Source organism: Trichechus manatus, unplaced genomic scaffold (assembly GCF_000243295.1).
Source record: "Trichechus manatus latirostris isolate Lorelei unplaced genomic scaffold, TriManLat1.0 scaffold00061, whole genome shotgun sequence".
NCBI lineage: Eukaryota > Metazoa > Chordata > Mammalia > Sirenia > Trichechidae > Trichechus > Trichechus manatus.
In genome coordinates, this window is record NW_004443997.1 from 4,084,586 (window position 1) to 4,102,796 (window position 18,211).

The 18,211-nt window shown below is 44.1% G+C and overlaps 1 protein-coding gene across 1 annotated transcript in view; it reads left to right on the plus strand.

Moving 5' to 3' along the window:
* SVOP (SV2 related protein) overlaps nucleotides 1–18,211 on the plus strand; it is a 74,529-nt gene that overhangs the window by 31,765 nt on the left and 24,553 nt on the right. Inside the window, exon 6 of the mRNA XM_004378993.1 lies at nucleotides 7,729–7,853. Coding sequence (XP_004379050.1) covers nucleotides 7,729–7,853 — 125 coding nt within the window. The remainder of the gene's footprint in view (nucleotides 1–7,728; nucleotides 7,854–18,211) is intronic.

Here is an 18,211-nt window from a genome sequence, read left to right on the forward strand (position 1 = left end):
TAAATATTGAAGTTGTCAAGGATTTCATTTTACTTGGATCCACAATCAACTCCTATGGAAGCAGCAGTCAAGAAATCAAACGACGAATTGGATTGTGCAAATCTGCTGCAAAAGATCTCTTTAAGGTGTTAAAAAGCAAAGATGTCCCTTTGAGGACTAAGGTGCGCCTGACCCAAGCCATGGTATTTTCAATCGCCTCATTTGCATGCAAAAGCTGGACAATGAATAAAGGAAGACCAAAGAAGAATTGATGGCTTTGAATAATGGTGTTGGCAAAGAATACTGAATATACCATGGACTGCCAGAAGAACAGACAAACTTGTCTTGGAAGCAGTATAGCCCAAGTATGCTTCTTAGAAGTGAGGAAGGCAAGACTTCGTCTCACTTACTTTGAATGTGTTATCAGGAGGGACCAGTCCCTGGAGAAAGACATCGTGCTTGGTAAAGTAGAAGATCAGCAAAAAAGAGAAAGACCCTCAACGAGATGGATTGACATAGTGGCTGCAACAATAGGTTCAAACATAGCAACGACTGTGCGGATGGCGCAGGACCGGGCAGTGTTTCGTTCTGTTGTACAAAGGGTCGCTATGAGTCAGAACCGACTCGAGGACAGCTAACACCAACAAGCCACATTTTGGTTGCCCTTCAGAATAGTGGTTCTCAACAGGGAGTGACCTTGGCCCCAGGGGACATTTGGTAGTGTCTGGAGACATTTGTGTCTGTCACAAGGAGCTGGGAGTGCTACTGGCATCTAGTGGATAAAGGCCAGGGATGCCTCTAAATATCCCACAACTTCCAGAACATCCCCCACGACAATTACCCAGGAGCCCTGGTGGTGCAGTGGTTAAGCACTTGGCTGGTAACCGAAAGATTGGCGCATTGAACCCACCAGCCGCTCCATGGGAGAAAGACGTGGCAGTCTGCTTCTGTAAAGATTTTCAGCCCTGGAAACCCCATGGGCGTTCTACTCTGTCCTATAAGGTCACTATGAGTTGGAATCGACTCAAGGGTGAAGGCGAATGTCAGTAGTGCCGAGGCTGAGAAAGCTGGCTCTAGAGTAAATGTGCAGACAATGCCAAGATGTAGTATTGTGAAGAATTAATATTTCATTGTCTTCCTCCATCACTCAAAAATGCTCAGCCCTAATTTTAGTTCTTTACCTAAAGGGCTCATTTTGGCTTAGCAGATAATATAGCATCGTTATGAAAAGCACGGGTTCTGAAGCCAGACTGCTTGGGTTCAAATCCCAGCTCATCCACTTACAGGCTGCATGACCTTGGGCAAGTTACTGAACCTCTCTGTGCCTCAGTTTCCCCATCTGTAAATGAGATAATAATTGCCTCTCCCATAGGGCAGCTATAAGGAGTCAATGGGACATTGTACATAAAGCTTTTGGCACAGAGGAAGCATTTCATAAATGCCTATTATTATTCCTATACTTTGCACACTCATGGTGCAAATAAACAGCAATGCCATTGTTAAAATGCGGGTCTGTCTGGCTCCAGGGTGCACGTCTTTAATCCGGACCTTGGCTGCTGTGAGACATTAATTACTGAATTATCCCCCAGAGTTGAGTTAGTCAGTTAAACATTCATCATCCCTAATAGATGAAGCTTGGGGAGCTGCCTATAACGTCCCCCTCCAGGTCTACTGATGGTCCTGCTAAACAGCAAACAGGAAGCTGGTGAGAAACCAGGGAGGACAGACTGTGCCCCCAGATTGCAGAGCCCCTTCCTCCCCAGCTTAGAATTCTGGCCCAGCCTCAGGGAGAATGGAGCAGGTTCTAATTATAAAGCTTCCCTGGAACTCCTCCAGGAACACGGCCGAGCCAAGCAGCTGGTGAGCCTCGGCAAGCGTGGAGAGTCTCCTCTTAGCTTCTTGATCTGCCTCAGCCCAGCTGGGAGGTTCCTGTGAGGGCGTCCGTTGCGTGACTTTGCAGGGAAATCACATATTGGGTTAGGATTCAGGAGGCCACTTCAGAAGTTTCTGCTGCCTGGAGGCTTGTGGGTGGTACAGGGCCTTGAAGGCACAGAGATAAACACATCCAGGTTCATATTCCAGTACCCTTTCTTTCGAGCGAGGTAACGTTGAGCAAGCGGCTTCACCTCTCTCAGCCTCAGTTTTCCCATCTGTAAAATAGGGTTGATAACAGTAGGCGCTCAAAGGGTTGTTGAGAGGATTAACTGAGAAAATGTATGTAAAGCATTTAGAACAGTGTTTGCTAATGCATGGGTCAACTGTGATACCCATTGCTGACAAGTTGATTCCAACTCACAGCAACCCAACGGGACCGAGGAGAACTGCCCCATAGGGTTTCCAAGGCTGTTGTCTTTAGGGAAACGGATTGCCACATCTTTGTCCTGCAGAGCAGCTGGTGGGTTCGAATTGCAGACCTTTTGGTTAGCAGCCAAGCCTTTAACCACTGCACTACTAGGGCTTCTAGTAACGATTATTGTTTGGGTCTCGTAAAAAAGTTTCAGAATGTGATCAGGTCACTATCAAGTTCAAAGGCTACTAGGTCCATGTTGTGTCTAAGAAGGAGGAAAAGGGGGTGGCTGGTAGGTGGCGGGACTCTGTCTCTTTACCCTGTGTTTTCATTGTAAATGAGCATGATTGGAGAATACCAGATCCGAGAGCGGGGGTGGGGGGCGACTGAGCAACGCTGCTCCACGGCTGTGTGACATCGACGTGATCTTTTTAGGGGTCGTAGGTCTGGCATCTGAGTAGCAGCAAGACTCAGCATCTTAGAGCAGGAGCCTCAAATGCCAGAATGAGCTTGGCTTTTCTAGGCTACAGGTTGCAGACTGGTGGCCCATGAGACAAACAGAGCCCACAGGTGTGTTTTCTTTATCCCACGCGGTGTTTTATAGGATTTGGAATCAGTTGCCTTCATTTCAAACACGATGCATTTTTCACAAAAAATAAACGGATTCGTAGCTTTTCCTGAAAATCAAGTAATCTGGCAGCATGGGACCCACACTCTGTCATAGCAAATTTTGGCTAGAGCTGAGTAGAGGCTGACAGTCAGGACATGTTCTCTCTCATTCACCCAGGCCCACCTGTCCTTGCTGTGTTACACCTGCATCCTGCATTTATGTTTTCTGCCAGAGGTGATGGGGAGCCATTGAAGACTCTAGAAGAAGAGAGTGGCTCGGTCAAAGAACAGCATTTGGAGTTGGAAGTCCTGGCTCTCTCCAGTCTTGGCTCTGTCCCTTGCTGATCTTGAGCAATTCACTCAACCACTTTGACCCTTGCCATGCCAGTTATAAAGCAGAAATGAAAAATAACCACCCCTTCCTACAAGGTTGCTTTTGAGACTCCCACGGGATCCTCAGCAAGAGTAATGTTGTGATACTGGTTTTTAAAATGTAAATGAAAGTCAGAGAGCCTGGCTGTCATGTTTCCTGCTGTAGCCCCAGGCCCAAAGCCCAATGCCTAGCATACAGGAGGTGCTCAATACAGGCATATTGAATAAATGAATAAATAACATATATTAATAACTCTAGTGTCTGGTACACAGTGGGTGCTCAGTACATGGCTATTAAATAAGTGAATGAATAAATAAATTAATGAATAATATATATCAGTATCTCTGATGCCTGCCATACGGTAAGCACTCAATACATGCATATCGAATGAAAAAATGAATGAATAATGTATATCAGTGCCTCTTGTGCCTGGCACACAGCAGGCACTCAATACATGAGTAGTGAATGAATAATTGAATGAGCAAATGAATGAATGAATAATGCATATCACGATCTCTAGTGACTGGCACACAGGGATGCTCAGTAAACGTATGTTGAATGAATGGATGAAGGAATGAAAGCATGAACTAACAATCCATAAAGGGCAGGGCAGATGTGAGGCAGGGCAAGGACTCTAGTTAATGAGAAGCCCAGAGGCCTGTGGGACATTTCTGCAAAGTTCCAGGGCAGCGTTTGGATGGGGCATGCTGGCTGAGCCTGACCTTCCTGATGGCCATGGCAGTACTTACAAATGGGTGCTGAGTCCTCGTTTTCTAGGCAGCTGACATAATCAGAGCCAGATGTGATCTGCTGTGACCTGGCAGGACAGGTCAGCATGCCTGTCTTTACTACCCGGGGTCATCCAGTTACCTGACAGGGATAATGCAGCCCGCAGGCAGCACCTTGAGGGAGGCTTAGCCTCCATGCCCCAGTCTGGGTCCCCTCTTCTCTCCTCCATTCCTCTTCTCCTGCTCTGTTTTCCTTCTTCCCTTGTATTTTCTCTGCTTCTAATTTAAGTCTGATTCAAGATTCCTTGGGTTGCAAGCAAGAAAATCCCTATCAAGCTGGCTTAAACCAAAAGGAGGGAATTAAGTACGTGTGTGGCAGGTAACAACTTCACAGTCAAAGGTTTAGGGGTAGAGGAATGTTGCTTTATTATTATTGGACTAAATCCAGGATTTCTGAAACGTCAGTAATTCTTTTCCCACCTGTTCTCTTACATACTTAATATTTTTTATATCACTTTGCTTTTTTAAAAAAAATTAAATGTGTTTTTTTTGAAAAGTAAATTTTATAGGAAGTCAACATGGAAGATCAGTAATAATTGCCATAACTAGGAAAAGTCTGCAAAAATAAATACAATGAAAACAAAACGGTGTAAATTCTAGCTGGTCACTGTTGCCCAGCTGCCCTCTCTTCATTGAAAAGAGAGATTAGTAGGTACTAAGAAAGGTGTTAAGGACAGACTAGTACCACATGGACACTTTCTCTTTTACACAATCAGGAGAACGAATCATTGAAACGAAAAACAACTAATTTTCTTATAAGGTGCTGCAAAGTTATTTAAAATACTCGCTCTGCCTCCTAAGATCTTTTTCCAAAGGACCTGAAATTATCTTGTAGACCATCAAATTTCCTCTCTCTCTTTTAATTCAGTTACATGTTTAAAAATAATTTTATTAAGGTAAAAATACATAACAAAAATGTTGCTCTTTTAACCATTTTAAGATTAGACAGGCCCATTTAAAAAAAAAAAAAAGATTACAGCCTTGGAAATCCTAGGGGGCAGTTCTGCTCTGTTCTATAGGGTCCCTATGCGTCGGAACCAACTCAGCGACAAAGGATTTTTGTTTGTTTGTTTTTTTGTTTAATCTTTATGGGAGCAGATTGCCACATCTTTCTCCAGTGGAGGGACTGGTGGGTTTGAACCGCTGACCTTTTAGTTAGCGGCTAGCGCTTCACCGCTGTGCCACAACGGCTTCTTTTCTGTAAAGATTTTCAGCCAAGAAAACCCTGTGGAGCTCAGTTTTAAACTATAACACATGGAGTCGCCATGAGTCAAATTGACCCAATGGCAATGGGTTCGGTTTTTGGTTTTGGAGGGCGTGTGACAGTTTAAGGTTATAAACCTCACATCAGTATGTTTCAGCCTTTTCCCCTGAAGTGTCCCCAGGAGGCAGGCAGGTGAACTCAGCCTCGGAGGTATGACAGACGCCTGTAGAGTGAGGCCTTCCCCAGACCTCATGGCGCATGTTTAAAATTCATGTAAAATTTGCATTCCATTCTATAATACATTTGGTGTTGGTTGTGATATGAAAGTAATATTTTAAATGACATTCATGCTTAATATTTTCTCAGATCTTCAAGCGGAATTAACACTCCAGGAATAGTCCCCATGTTTCTCTTGCAGGGTCTTATCTCTCAGTGGGTATCAACCTAGGTCCCTTGTATATAAATATGTTATAAAATAGTACTGTTTCCTTAACTTCTTTAATGTCTGGAAATAAATAAACCCATATAATTTAAATAAAGAAATCAACAATCATGCCCTGACTATGATATGAGAGAGAAATAAGAACAAGAGGTAATTAATAAAATAAGGCTTCTTTTTGATCTGCCAAATGTTCCTGCACAACTATGCCTAGATGATAACAGGAAGTCATCAATGTTTGCCTCTGAACACAAATAAGTTTGGATTTAATTAATTTAATTAATGCCTTTTCTTTATATCTGACGTTTTGAAATAAGGTTTAAATACCAAACACCAAATCTGTTGCCGTCAAGACGGTTCCAACTCATACTGACACTATAGGACAGAGTAGAAGTACCCCCACAGGGTTTCCAAGGAGTGGCTGGTAGATTCAAACTGCCAACCTTTTGGTAGGCAGCTGAGTTCTTAATCACTGTGCCACCAGGGCTCCAAAGTTTAAATAGGTATATTTGTATGTACATGTAGAATCCCAGTGAATACAGACTGATATCAACGTGTTCCATCAATAACTCAAATACTACAAACAGTGCTTGTCTTAGTCATCTAGTACTGCTATAACAGAAGTAGCACAAGTGGGTGGCTTTAACAAACAGAAATTTATTCTCTCACAGTCTAGAAAGCTAGAAGTCCGAATTCAGGGTGCCACCTCCAGGGGAAGCCTTCCTCTCTGTAGGTTCTAGGTAAAGGTACTTGTCATCAATCTTCACCTGGTCTAGGAGCTTCTCAGTGCAGGGACCTCGGGTCCAAAGGATGTGCTCTGCTCCTGGCACTTCTTTCTTGGTGGCATGAGGTCCTTCCCTCTCTGCTTGATTGTCTTTTATATCGCAAAAGAGATTGACTCAAGATACAACCTAATCCTGTAGATTGAGTCCTGCCTCATTAACATAACTGCCTCTATTCCTGCCTCATTAACATCATAGAAGTTAGAATTTACAACACATAGGATAATCACATCAGATCACAAAATGGTGGAGAACCACACAATACTGGGAATCATGGCCTAGCCAAGCTGACGCACATTTTTTGGGGACACAATTCAATCCATAACAGTGTTGGCATTAGCAACATGGTTTTCTGAAATGGTGAACAATTTTGCAAAGTTCCGGATCCAGCGAAGTACAGTCTTCCTTTGATTTACATGGGAATTGCATTCCTGGAAAAAATACTGTCTGTTCAAACTATACAAAAAAAAAATCCTGTTTATATGTAAAACAGAATGAAGGTCTTGGTGCAGATAATTATAAACAGATTTGTCAGCTGCAGGACTGTTGGGGAGGAGCATTTGAGATGGTACTAGATGTAGGCCAAATCTTTCTTTTTTCCCCATACAAAAATTTATACCTACGTTGTTATGTGACCCTAATTGCTCTCCCCATAATGTGACAGCATACTCCTCCTTTCCACCCATGATGCCCCATGTCCATTCAACCAGCTCCTAACCCTCTCTGCCTTCCCATCTCACCTCCAGACAGAAGCTGCTCATTTAGTCCCTTGTATCTACTTGAGCTAAGAGTGTAGGCCAAATCTTTACTGTGTCTCATGCATAGGAAGACGTCTAACATCTCTGGCCCCTGTCCATTAAGTGCCAATCATTGGGACAACCAAAAATGCCCCACAATTTCCCCCACACCTCCTTCACTGTATGGGTTACCCTTGGACGTGGTCCCGTTGTTGGTTTGTTAGTTGCTGTTGAGTTGATTCCAACTTATGGCGACCCCATGCGTTGCAGAGTAGAACTGCACCATAGGGTTTTCTTGACTGTAATCTTTATGCAAGCAGATTGCCAGGCCTTTCTTCTGTGGTACCAGTAGTTCTGGATGAATTCAAACTGCCAATTTAGGTTAGCAGTGGGGTGCAAACCATTTGCACCCGCTAGGAACCTTGTGACCTACTCCTCCTCCATTGGCGGCTTTAAATGTGGGCGCAGAGACCACCCCACCTGGAGGCGCTGGAGAAGCCCTTGTGACCTGGTATCTCCCTTCTCTGCAGGGGCTGAAGATCAGCGTGCTCTGGACCCTGTACTACGGCATCCTCAGTGCGTTCGCGCCTGTGTACAGCTGGATCCTGGTGCTTCGGGGCCTGGTGGGCTTCGGGATCGGAGGGATCCCCCAGTCGTAAGTAAACACCCAGCAGGCCCTCCAAACAGGCTGCTAGTCAAATATGTGTGTTCATGGCTTCAGGGGGTGCAAAGGTGGCTACACCATGGCTTCTGAGAGGCATCAAGGAACTGTAATGTCGTCAGACCAAACCCATTGCTGTCAAGTGGATTCCAATTCATAGCGACCCTATAGGACAGAGTAGACCTGCCCAGATGGTTTCCAAGGCTGTAATCTTTACAGAAGCAGACTGCCACATCTTCTGTGGAGGAGCTCTTGGGTTCAAACTGCCAACCTTTCGGTTAGCGGCTGAGCACTTAACCATTGTACCACCAGAGCTCCTGGAACTAGACAAAGAACACCCAAATAAGAACAAACAAAGGCTATTTATTCAAAGCTTGCTATAGTAAAGGAGTCAGCCATCTTCACTTGCAAGTGGCTGAGACTCAAAGGCAGGTAGGAGAGTAGGAAAGCTTTATAATGGAAAGAAGGCACGAATTCAGGTGTGCCCTGATGGGAGGCTGTTGGCGTGGGGAAACTGGAGAAGGGCTAACTAGAAGTGGGGCATTTTATGGGACTGGTGGTAGTTGTTATCGTTAGGTATTGTTGAGTCGGTTCCAACTCACGGTTACCCCATGTGTACAGAGTAGAACTGCTCCATTGAGTTTTCAAAGCTGTGACCTTTTGGAAGCAGATCGCCAGGGCTGTGTTCCGAGGCACTTCTCAGTGGTGGGTTTGAACCGCCAACCTTATGGCTAGTAGTGGAGTGCTTAATCATTTGTATCACCCAGGGTGTGACTCCTATGTGATTGGTTAGGAGAGCTTATTTGGTCATCTCCAATTGGTCCTACGTTGGAAGTGGGGACAAAAATGAAGGAAGCTGTCAGCTACTGATCAAATCCTGACCATTTGAGGCCCATTGTTACCGGGATTATTGCTTGATCTTCTGGCCTGGTAGCTGCAGATAGTGGCTTGTCTTCCTGGCTGGATGCTGCGGATAGTAGGTCTGTGATCTATTTTTATACGTGGTCTGGCCATTGTCCATTTGTTCATTCAGTCTCACACAGAGTATTGTAATGGTTAATGCCAACAACAAAACCACTCAAAAGCTGGAAGGTTGTAAAAGTGAAATAAAGAGAAAAATAATAGCACTGATCGGACATCTCGTGTTTACACATCACAGCAGCCCCAGGAGGTATGCTCTATTGTATTGTTACAATCCGAATTTTACAGTTGGGAAAACTGACTCTCAGCGGCAAAGTCACACAGTGTATAAGTGGAACCAGGAATTTGCCTATGACATCCATGCTTTTAACCACCACGAATGCTGCCGCTCGCACCCTCCTAACCTAAACACAAGGTAGCCATAAGAGGGTTTTTTTTTTTTTTTTTTTTAAAGGTACTGAGAGTATTCAGAGTTGTAGGAAGGGGGGTTGGGGAAGACTTCCCAAGTGAGTGGCATTTGTGCTGGGCATAAAGAAGGGATTGGCAAACTACAGCCTGTGGGCCAAATCTGGCCCCCTGCCGGTTTTTGTAAATAAAGTTTTATTGGAACACAGCCACACCCATTCACTTATGTATTGTCTATGGCTGCTTTAGCACTACAACAGCAGAGTTGAGTAATGGGGTTGGCTGAGACCTTGCAGGCAGGAAAGGCAAACCAATACCTGGATCATGTGCCAATCTGGTCAGAATGAATCACTGCTCCTTCTAAAATGAAAGGGGTCCAATGTCAATAACCTGCCACCAAGTGACTAGGGATGATTCTGTGGGGGTGGGGGCACAACGCTGGTGGCAGGTTGGTTCTTTGGCAGCAGAAATAGCTAGATCACCCTTGGTGATTGGGGACTGGGCATTGCACCACTACAGTCCCTGCCCTCAGAGAGGCAACCATCCAGTGACTGACTTCTTGAGCCTGCTGAGTGGCACAGTTGGGGATGACTAGGAGAGATGGACTAGAAGGTTAATGCTAATTGTGAAGTAGTGTGGCTAGACCGTAGGCTCTGAAACCTGACTCCCTGGGTTTGAATCCTGGCTTGGTCACATAGTAGCTGTGTTACCTTGAGCAAGAAACTTAACCTTTCTACACATCAGTTTTCTCATCTCTAAAATGGGATAATAATGGACCCGCCTCATGGAGTCACTGAACAGTAAATGGAAACACATTAAAGTGCCCATAACAGTGCCTGTCACAGCACCCAATAAATGTTAGCAAGCTTCTGAGCTGCCATGGGCTTGGATAAGAAGCTCAAGGGACAGTGTGTCATAGTGGAAAGAACAAGTGAGGAGGAAAGGTGATGTGACCACATGGATCCACACAGGAAAAAAATCCCCAGACTTCTCCTGCCACTTGGAGGCTGGAAGGACAGTGAGTTTCCCTTAGCTTCCCTCAGTCCCACCCTCCTCATTCATGAGTGATCCCCCCAGGGCTCTGCATAGTAGGCAGTTGACATATCCTCCTGGCTCTGGGATGGGCTGAAAAACCACTGAAGCTTGAAAGAGAGGCCAGTACCAAAGCCAAGATGAGAGATCTGGGCTGGCAGGGGCTTTGGGCCAAGTTCCTCCACTCCTGGCCCAACTCTAGGAATTCCTGCAGACACAGCCACCACCTCATTCATGAGCCATTCATTGATGAGGGTACAGTGTTCCCTGAGTGGCTAGAAACGATGCACTCATCGAAGCCCAAATCAAATTTCTACACTCAGGTAGATGATGGCAGGAACAGCTTCCAGGCAACCACCTGGGTTTTCTTCCCATATAACGGAAGGGAAAAAAACTAAACATTCAGAGTGTCCACAGACATTCTTGTTCAAGATGGTGGCCTGAGAAGCACTATTTCCACTTCTTCCTCCAGATTTCTTGAAAATGACACAAAAGTTATAGAAATAGAATAAATCTTGAACGGTGTTGGAAAGCAGGAAAAGGGTGCCAGCAGCAATCATATTGATGAACCTCTGGAAGATTATAAGCAGATGGAATTGCAAAGGCAGAGTTACTGTTGTTATTAGCTGCTGTTGAGTTGATTCTGACTCATGGCGATCCCATGTGTGCAGAGTAGAACTGTGTTCATAGGGTTTTCATGGCTGTGACCCTTCGGAAGTAGATCACCATGCCTTTCTTCCGAGGTGCCTCTGGATGAGTTTGCACCGCCAACCTTTCGGTTTCTAGTCCAACGTTTAACCATTTGCACCACCCAGGGATTCCTGGCAGAGTTACTAGAGTAGAGAAAACCATATCCTAAAACTGCAAAAGGGAAGGGGCTGCAAAGGGGAGAGCGCTTCATCCCAATGGAGGTTGGGAGAAATGCCCACCCCAGAGTCAGCAGTGCAGGAGAGCGGGCAGGACACCTGGGGCATAAAATACAGGGCATACAGCAGCTAGGAAGACCTTCCCTCTCCCTCTCTGCAGGCCTGTGTTTGCAGGGGCTGCAGCGTTAGTCTCCAGGACAAAATGAAAAGAAACCTCAAACTAAAACGAGGCATCTGCCTTAGGACTCTCAGCGTGAGCTTTGGAGACACAGGGCCTTGCCCTGAGTGGGAATCTACTCAACAGCAACGGAGGCCCCTGGGTGGTGCCAGCAGTTTGCCCTCAGCAACTAACCTAAAGTTTGGTGGTTCAAACCCACCCAGTGGTGCCAAGGAAGAAAGGCCTGGCCATCTGCTTCCCTAAGATTAAAAACCCAAAACTCATTGCTGTCTAGTCAATTCGATTCTATAGGACATAGTAGAACTGCCTGCCCTCTAGGATTTGCAAGACTATAATCTTTATGGAAGCAGTCTACTACATCTTTCACCCACGGGACAGCTGGTGGGTTCAAACCACTGACCTTTCGGTTTAGCAGCCGAGCACTTAAACATTGCATCACCAAGGGCTCCTTCCATAAAGACTGCAACCCAGAAAATGCTATGGAGCACGGTTCTACTCTGGAATACATGGAGTCGGAATCAACTCTACCACAAAGGGGCTATTTTTGGTTTTTGCCTTAGGCCTCCCAGCGTGGGCTTTGGGGATGGACACAGCAGCAAAGCAGAGAGTCCAGCACCAATAAGGAGAAAAATTAGGGAAAAAACAACTTAACTTTGGCTAAAGCATTCCTTATGCGTGCCTGCTCCCCACTCGCACACTTCAAACGTCACGTCTCTCCATTTAGCTGTTCATTTATTAAACGGTTTGCTCTTGGCTGCTAATCTAAAGGTTGGTGGTTGGAACCCACCCAGTGGCACCACGGAAGAAAGGCCTGCCAGTCTGCTACTGTAAAGATGACAGTCAAGAAAACTCTGTATGATTATGGGTGATGGTTACACAACATGATTAAGGTAACTGATATCATGAAATTGTACACCTGAAAAAGTGTAGAATTGGCAAATGTTGTGTTATATATCTTTTTACAACAACAACATAAAAGAAACCTCTATAGAACAGTTCTACTCCGTAACACACGGGGTTGCTATGAGTTGGAATCGACTCGATGGCAATAGGTTTTTGTTTGTTTGTTATTGAATACTACTCCTGTCTTCCTGTTTTTTTTATTTAGCTGTTACTACATGCCAGGCTCTGGGCCCTGTGCTTTACATACATGACCGTGTTAAAACTCCCCAAAACCTTGAGATATATAGACATTATTGTTTCCGTTTACAGGTAAGAAAGCTGGGGTTTTGGAGAAGTTAAGTACCACGCCCAAGGTCATGCACCTATATAAATGGCAGAGCTAGGTTTTAAAGATGACTTGATCCTCCAAACCTATTTTCTTTAACTACTCCACTAGATGCTTCTTTTATCTGTGAAGAGGACAAATAAAAACTGTAAACAAAATTACAGAAGAAATCTTTAACCACCCAAGAGAGCCAATGATTTCTCAGCACTTAAACCATTTACATACAAATAATTATATCTTCAACAATGTTCCTATCTAGTTATGAAAATGGCTCCCCTAAGTTCACTATTTGGAAGCATTTAGTTGAAGATTTTTTTATATCATTAAATATCATTAAGAGTTTCCATTAATTTGGGATAGCTTTACCCAACTGTATGCCGTCACAAGACCAAATGAGTAAGATGGTGCTGTATAATTTTTAAAAGCTCGGCAACCCAAAGTCCTTATTTATAGTAGATTCTGAATTTTTCATATGAATACAAATTATATTATTAATAAGAAGCCCAGCCCTCTGAATTGCTCTGTGCCTTTCTATGTCCTCCCACTTCTCGCTCTCTTTCTTCTTTACTTTCTTCCTTCCCCCAGAGTAGATATTCACACTGGTTCTCAGTGATAACGGCAATAATAATATTAATCGTGAGGATAATGATAACAATAATAACGTCAGTGGAGTACTTACCAAGTCCTAGGCATTATGTAAGTGCTCCCTTTTTTACTGCCTCATTTTGTCCATTCAGCAACCCTGTTATGCCCATTATACAGATGAGAAAACTGAGGCTCTGAGCTCATAAAGTGAGTGGCTTCAGGTCAAACAGCTCTTAAACAGGATGTGGTGTTGTTAGTTGCTGTCGAGTCGATTCCAATTCATGGCAACCCCACATGTGCAGAGTAGAACTGCTCCATAGGGTTTTCAAACTGTGACTTTTTGGAAGCAGATTGCCAGGGCTGTCTTCCGAGGCACCCCTGAGGGACTGAACCTCCAACCTTTCAGCTACTAGTTGAGCACTTAACTGTTTGAGCCACCCAGGGACTCCCTAAGTGGTGTGTAGGGTTGGCTTTTGCTTTGTAACAAACCATTCCAACGTTTATCGCTTGAAACAGCAATCACTTATTTCACTCACAACTCTGCAATTCAGCTGTTTGGTGGTTCTTCTGGTTTTGGCAGGGCTCACTCATATGTCTTCAGTCAACTGGTGACTTGACTGAGGGCTGCCTGGTCGAGCATGGCGTTAGCTGGCTCGTCTCTGCTCCACATGCCTCTTAGCTCCAGCTGGCTAGCTCAGGCTTGCTCACATGGCACCTGGGCAGGGCTCCAAGAGAGCAAGCAGAAGCTGCAAGGCCTCTTGAGGCCTTGGCTTGAAACTGACACATCATTTCTGCTACATTCTGTTGGTCAAAGCAAGTCACAAAGCCATCCTAGATTCAAGGGGTGAGGAAATAGACTATTGATGGAGTGAGCTGCAAAGTCACATCGCAGTTGAGCATAGATAAGGGGGCGGATGTGGGGGAGGGGAACTTGAGGCCACTTTTGCAAACCAGTCGACCACATGGTAAAAAAGGGGTTCAGATCCAAGTCTGTCTGAAGCCAAAGTTCTTAACATGTTGAACAAACGTTGTTGAAAGGGTTCTGAGCGTATATATTCAGAAACCAGTTACCGTGGAATCAGCTCTGACTCATGATGACCCCATGTATGTCAGAGTACAGCTGCACTCCATGGCTGTTTTTTTGGAAGTAGACTGCCAGGCCTTTCTTCCAAGGAACCTCTGGATGGACTTGAATCTCCAGCCTTTTTGTTATCAGGGCAGCACGTTAACCATTTACACCGCCCAGCGACTCCATAAGGCCCCGGTAAATAATTAACGCCCACTGGATCCCTGATACTTATTTAGTGATGATTCTGGGAATGTGAACCTGAGCTTGTGGGTCTGAGCAGGTTCGATTCCCTTTAAGGCAGGCAAGAGGAGCCACATTTAGGAGGATGCCACATAGTTATATGCCTATTGAGGAGCATCAAAAAAAGAATAGACTTTAGTTTTAAAAAGAGAGTTAAAGATAAATTTATGTTTATCGTTACAAACAATACATTTGTGCTTTAGAAAATTTAGAAAATGCAAATAAGCACAAAAACTGGCAGTCATCTCTAGTTGCATAACAAAAGTACTCAAGATGCAGGTTGACTCCGGGTAGGTGTTTTCTTTCTTTATTTCCAGTAGAGGGTGCTGTGTACTTCCAACCAAAACCAAAGCCAACTCATAGTAACATTATAGCGCAGAGTAGAACTGTTCCATAGTGATTCCAAGGAGAAGCTGGTGAATTTGAACTGCTGACCTTTCGGTTAGCAGCCTGAGCTCTTAATCACTGTGCCACCAGGGCTCCCTGTGTACTTCAGTTCTGTAAAAAGCTGAGCTGGAAACCTTAATTGGCTGGCACCCAGCTTATGTCTGCTCTTATAGATTAATACCTCAGGCAGCTGCCCACTTGCTGTGCCTTGAAACCTGCTTCAAAAAGCACTTCAGATTTGTGTCTAGAGTGAACTTGCTCGCAAACCTGTCCTTGGCATTGCTGGCTCCTCCAAAGGCCAAGCAGAAATGCCAAATGGAGATCACAGGTCATTTCTTTCCAAGCATGTGATCCAAGTGTCAAATCTCTAATTGCCAAGTGCTGTAAATATGATTCTTTGCAGTGGGATTTTATTTGCGCCAGCATCAACTGCCTCTTGGCATTGCTAATTTCCTTGCTCATTCTTTCATTCTTCACTTTGATTGTAATAATCAGAATACTTTGGAGGAAGATCAAGCAGCTCATTTTCATAATGAACTGCTATAAATGGCTGAATATGGGGCAAGTAATTATAGGAAAAGCTATTTCTTGTGGCCTGGGTTGCAAAAACAAGACACTGAATAGTTACCTTCGAGTTGACTCGGACTTGTGGTGACCCCAAGTATGTTAGTAGAACTGTGCTCCATCCGGTTTCCAATGGCTAATTTTTTGGAAGTAGATCACCAGGGCTTTCTTCTGAGACACCTCTGGGTGGACTCAAACCTCCAAGCTCTCGGTTAGCAGCGAAGCACGTTAACCATTTGCACCACCCAGGGACTTGAGAAATTGAAAACAACTTAAGTATCAATCAACAGGGGGTGGGTAGATAAAGGATGGCACAGCCACAATGAGGAAGACTATGCAGGTGTTAAAATAATCTGGTAGATTTCCGTGTACCCATATAGAAAGACTTCCAAACTGATCTATAGGAAGCAGATCCGGACACAAAGATTCAACAGCAAGTAGTTTGCTCTGAGAGACTCTGTAGCACATGTCTCCAAATTGTCTGACCCAAGAGATGAGGGAACTGTCCTTTGTTGAGGGCTGTTCCCAGGACGTTTTAATACTTTGGCACTTTTCGCCTGCCGCACAGGTTGGCAAAGCAAGCTTTGATGACCAGAGAAAACCCTCAGGCAAAGAGTTGCAGGTCTGGCAACTGGAAGTTGGGCTAGTATGCTGGGCTAGTATGCATCGAAGTGGTAAGAATGGGGGAATTTGTATGGGTGGAACACTGGCAGCATCTGCTGTATGTGTTACGAGAAGGAAGGAACGGAGGGAGGAAAGAAGAAAGGAAGGGAGGGAAAAAGGAAGGAAGAGAAGAAAAGACAGAGGGAAAGGAAAGGGAGGAAGAGAAATGACTCAATTATTCAGGTTGCCTACATTTACTGATTTACTTGCTTACTTTCCTATTTACCTATTTCCTTACTTATTTATATATATAGAGAAGGGGCTGATAGATTGCAAAGCAAACTGCTGGTAGTCATATAGCTTTGGGGAAGGGGAATGGAAGTAGGGGTCATAGGAAAGAGGAAGGATCATCATATACTCTGTATATTTATGTATTGCTAAAGTATTTTTTACAATGATAACACATTCACGTACTACTTCTAAAATTAAGTAAAAAAAAAAAAGACGGAAGAGAATAAAAAGACTGCATGCTATTAAAAAAAAAAAAATCTGTTGCTGTAGAGTCAATTCTGGCTCCTAGAGACCCTAAATGACAGGGTAGAACTGCCCCGTAGAGTTTCCAAGACAAATCTTTCCAGAAGCAGATTGCCACATCTTTCTCCTGCAGAGCGGCTGGTGGGTTCAAACCTCCAACCTTTTGGTTAGCAGCCGAGAGCTTAACCACTGCACCACCAGGGCTCCCTCTGCATGCTATAGGTTCATTTAAAAAACAAATCCTTGACTGCTAAGCACAGGGTAGCTTTGCCCTTAGAATATACTAATACACATTGTTGCACAGTTAGTAATTTGAACTTAGGTTAGTGGGGTAAAGATAAACATGCTTCTTATTTTGTTATTGTTGTTGATTTTTTAAAGTAATATAAGCATAGCATTTGGAAAATTGGGTAAAATGTCAAAGAAGTCATCCGTGATAACCACTATAATCTTTTGCAACCACTGTTCTCCTGGAATGTATATGGAGTGAGATAATCCATGTAAAATATCTAGAGCAGTGTTTGGCACATAGTAGATGCTCAGTAAAAGGTAGATATCATTAAGGAAATCGTGATTCGTGCATATGGTGGAATATATATGATGGAAATATGCTTATTTATAAATCAAATGAAAAATAGGGTTCAAAATTTTATATTGAGTATGATCTCAGCTAGGGGTTCAAACAGAGATAGAGAAAGAGAGATGTCCTAGGTCTGTCCACTGACAGAGCCTAGAAGCAAGGTGTCCCAGTAGCAATGAGCACAACTAGCATCCAGATCTTGGTTTCCAATTACCGTCCCCCATCAAAAGGAACCAGGGCTCCTTAGAAAGACGAGTGGCTCCAGGTTTGGAGAAAGGAAAGTGTGAGATGAGCCTGGATAACTTGTGCCAGAAAGTAAAGTAGAGCTCAATGAATGGTGGAGATATGTCAAAAAGACACAGGGTTTAGCCTGAAGGGGCTCCCCCAGCCAGCTCTTGTACAGCCTGAGCATCAAATTAATAATGGTCATAATGAGTCACAACCTATTGAATAAAATAAAAATCTATAAGTCCATACGGAATAAATAAACAGGAGAACGGAAAGTTCTTCCTTACAGTAGAATGTTAGCTAATAAATGTAGAAGGAATAATGGAAATAAAAAATATTATTTGGTTATCATCATACTGGTGGTTGATTCATGCAGAAATAGTCAATGAATGGTAAAGTTGGTGGACAGAGGTTCTGTAGAGAACAGGATATTGGCATAATCTCTGAATATTTCCCCACAAAATTTTTATTAATCAAAAATGGAAAAATGATAACCTCCGGGGGAGACATCTGTCAGACATCAACTTGATCAGGGGATGAAGGTCACTATTGCTGGCGATGGGAACGGTGGCATCCCATGCCACCAAAGAGCTCAACATCATTTCTATGATAGTCCTGCCAAGAAAACATGGCCCGAGTCTGGGGACAAGGAGCCATCAGATGGACTCAGGGTGAGGGGTGTCCTACAAAGTGAAAGGCCTAAACTCTTTAAGATTACTAGGGACATGAAAGAGAGGGAAAGCCTGGGGAACTTTCTAGACTGAAGTTGCCTGTAATTCAATCACCACATTTTCCCCTACATTTAGAGGGTTGTGGGTAGGGCTCAATGGCAGCAGTTATCAAATATGAGAATCATTTTGGGGAGTTAGTTAAAAATGCAGATTCCAGAGAATGGGGGAGTTAGTTAAAAATGCAGATTCCAGGGCTGTATG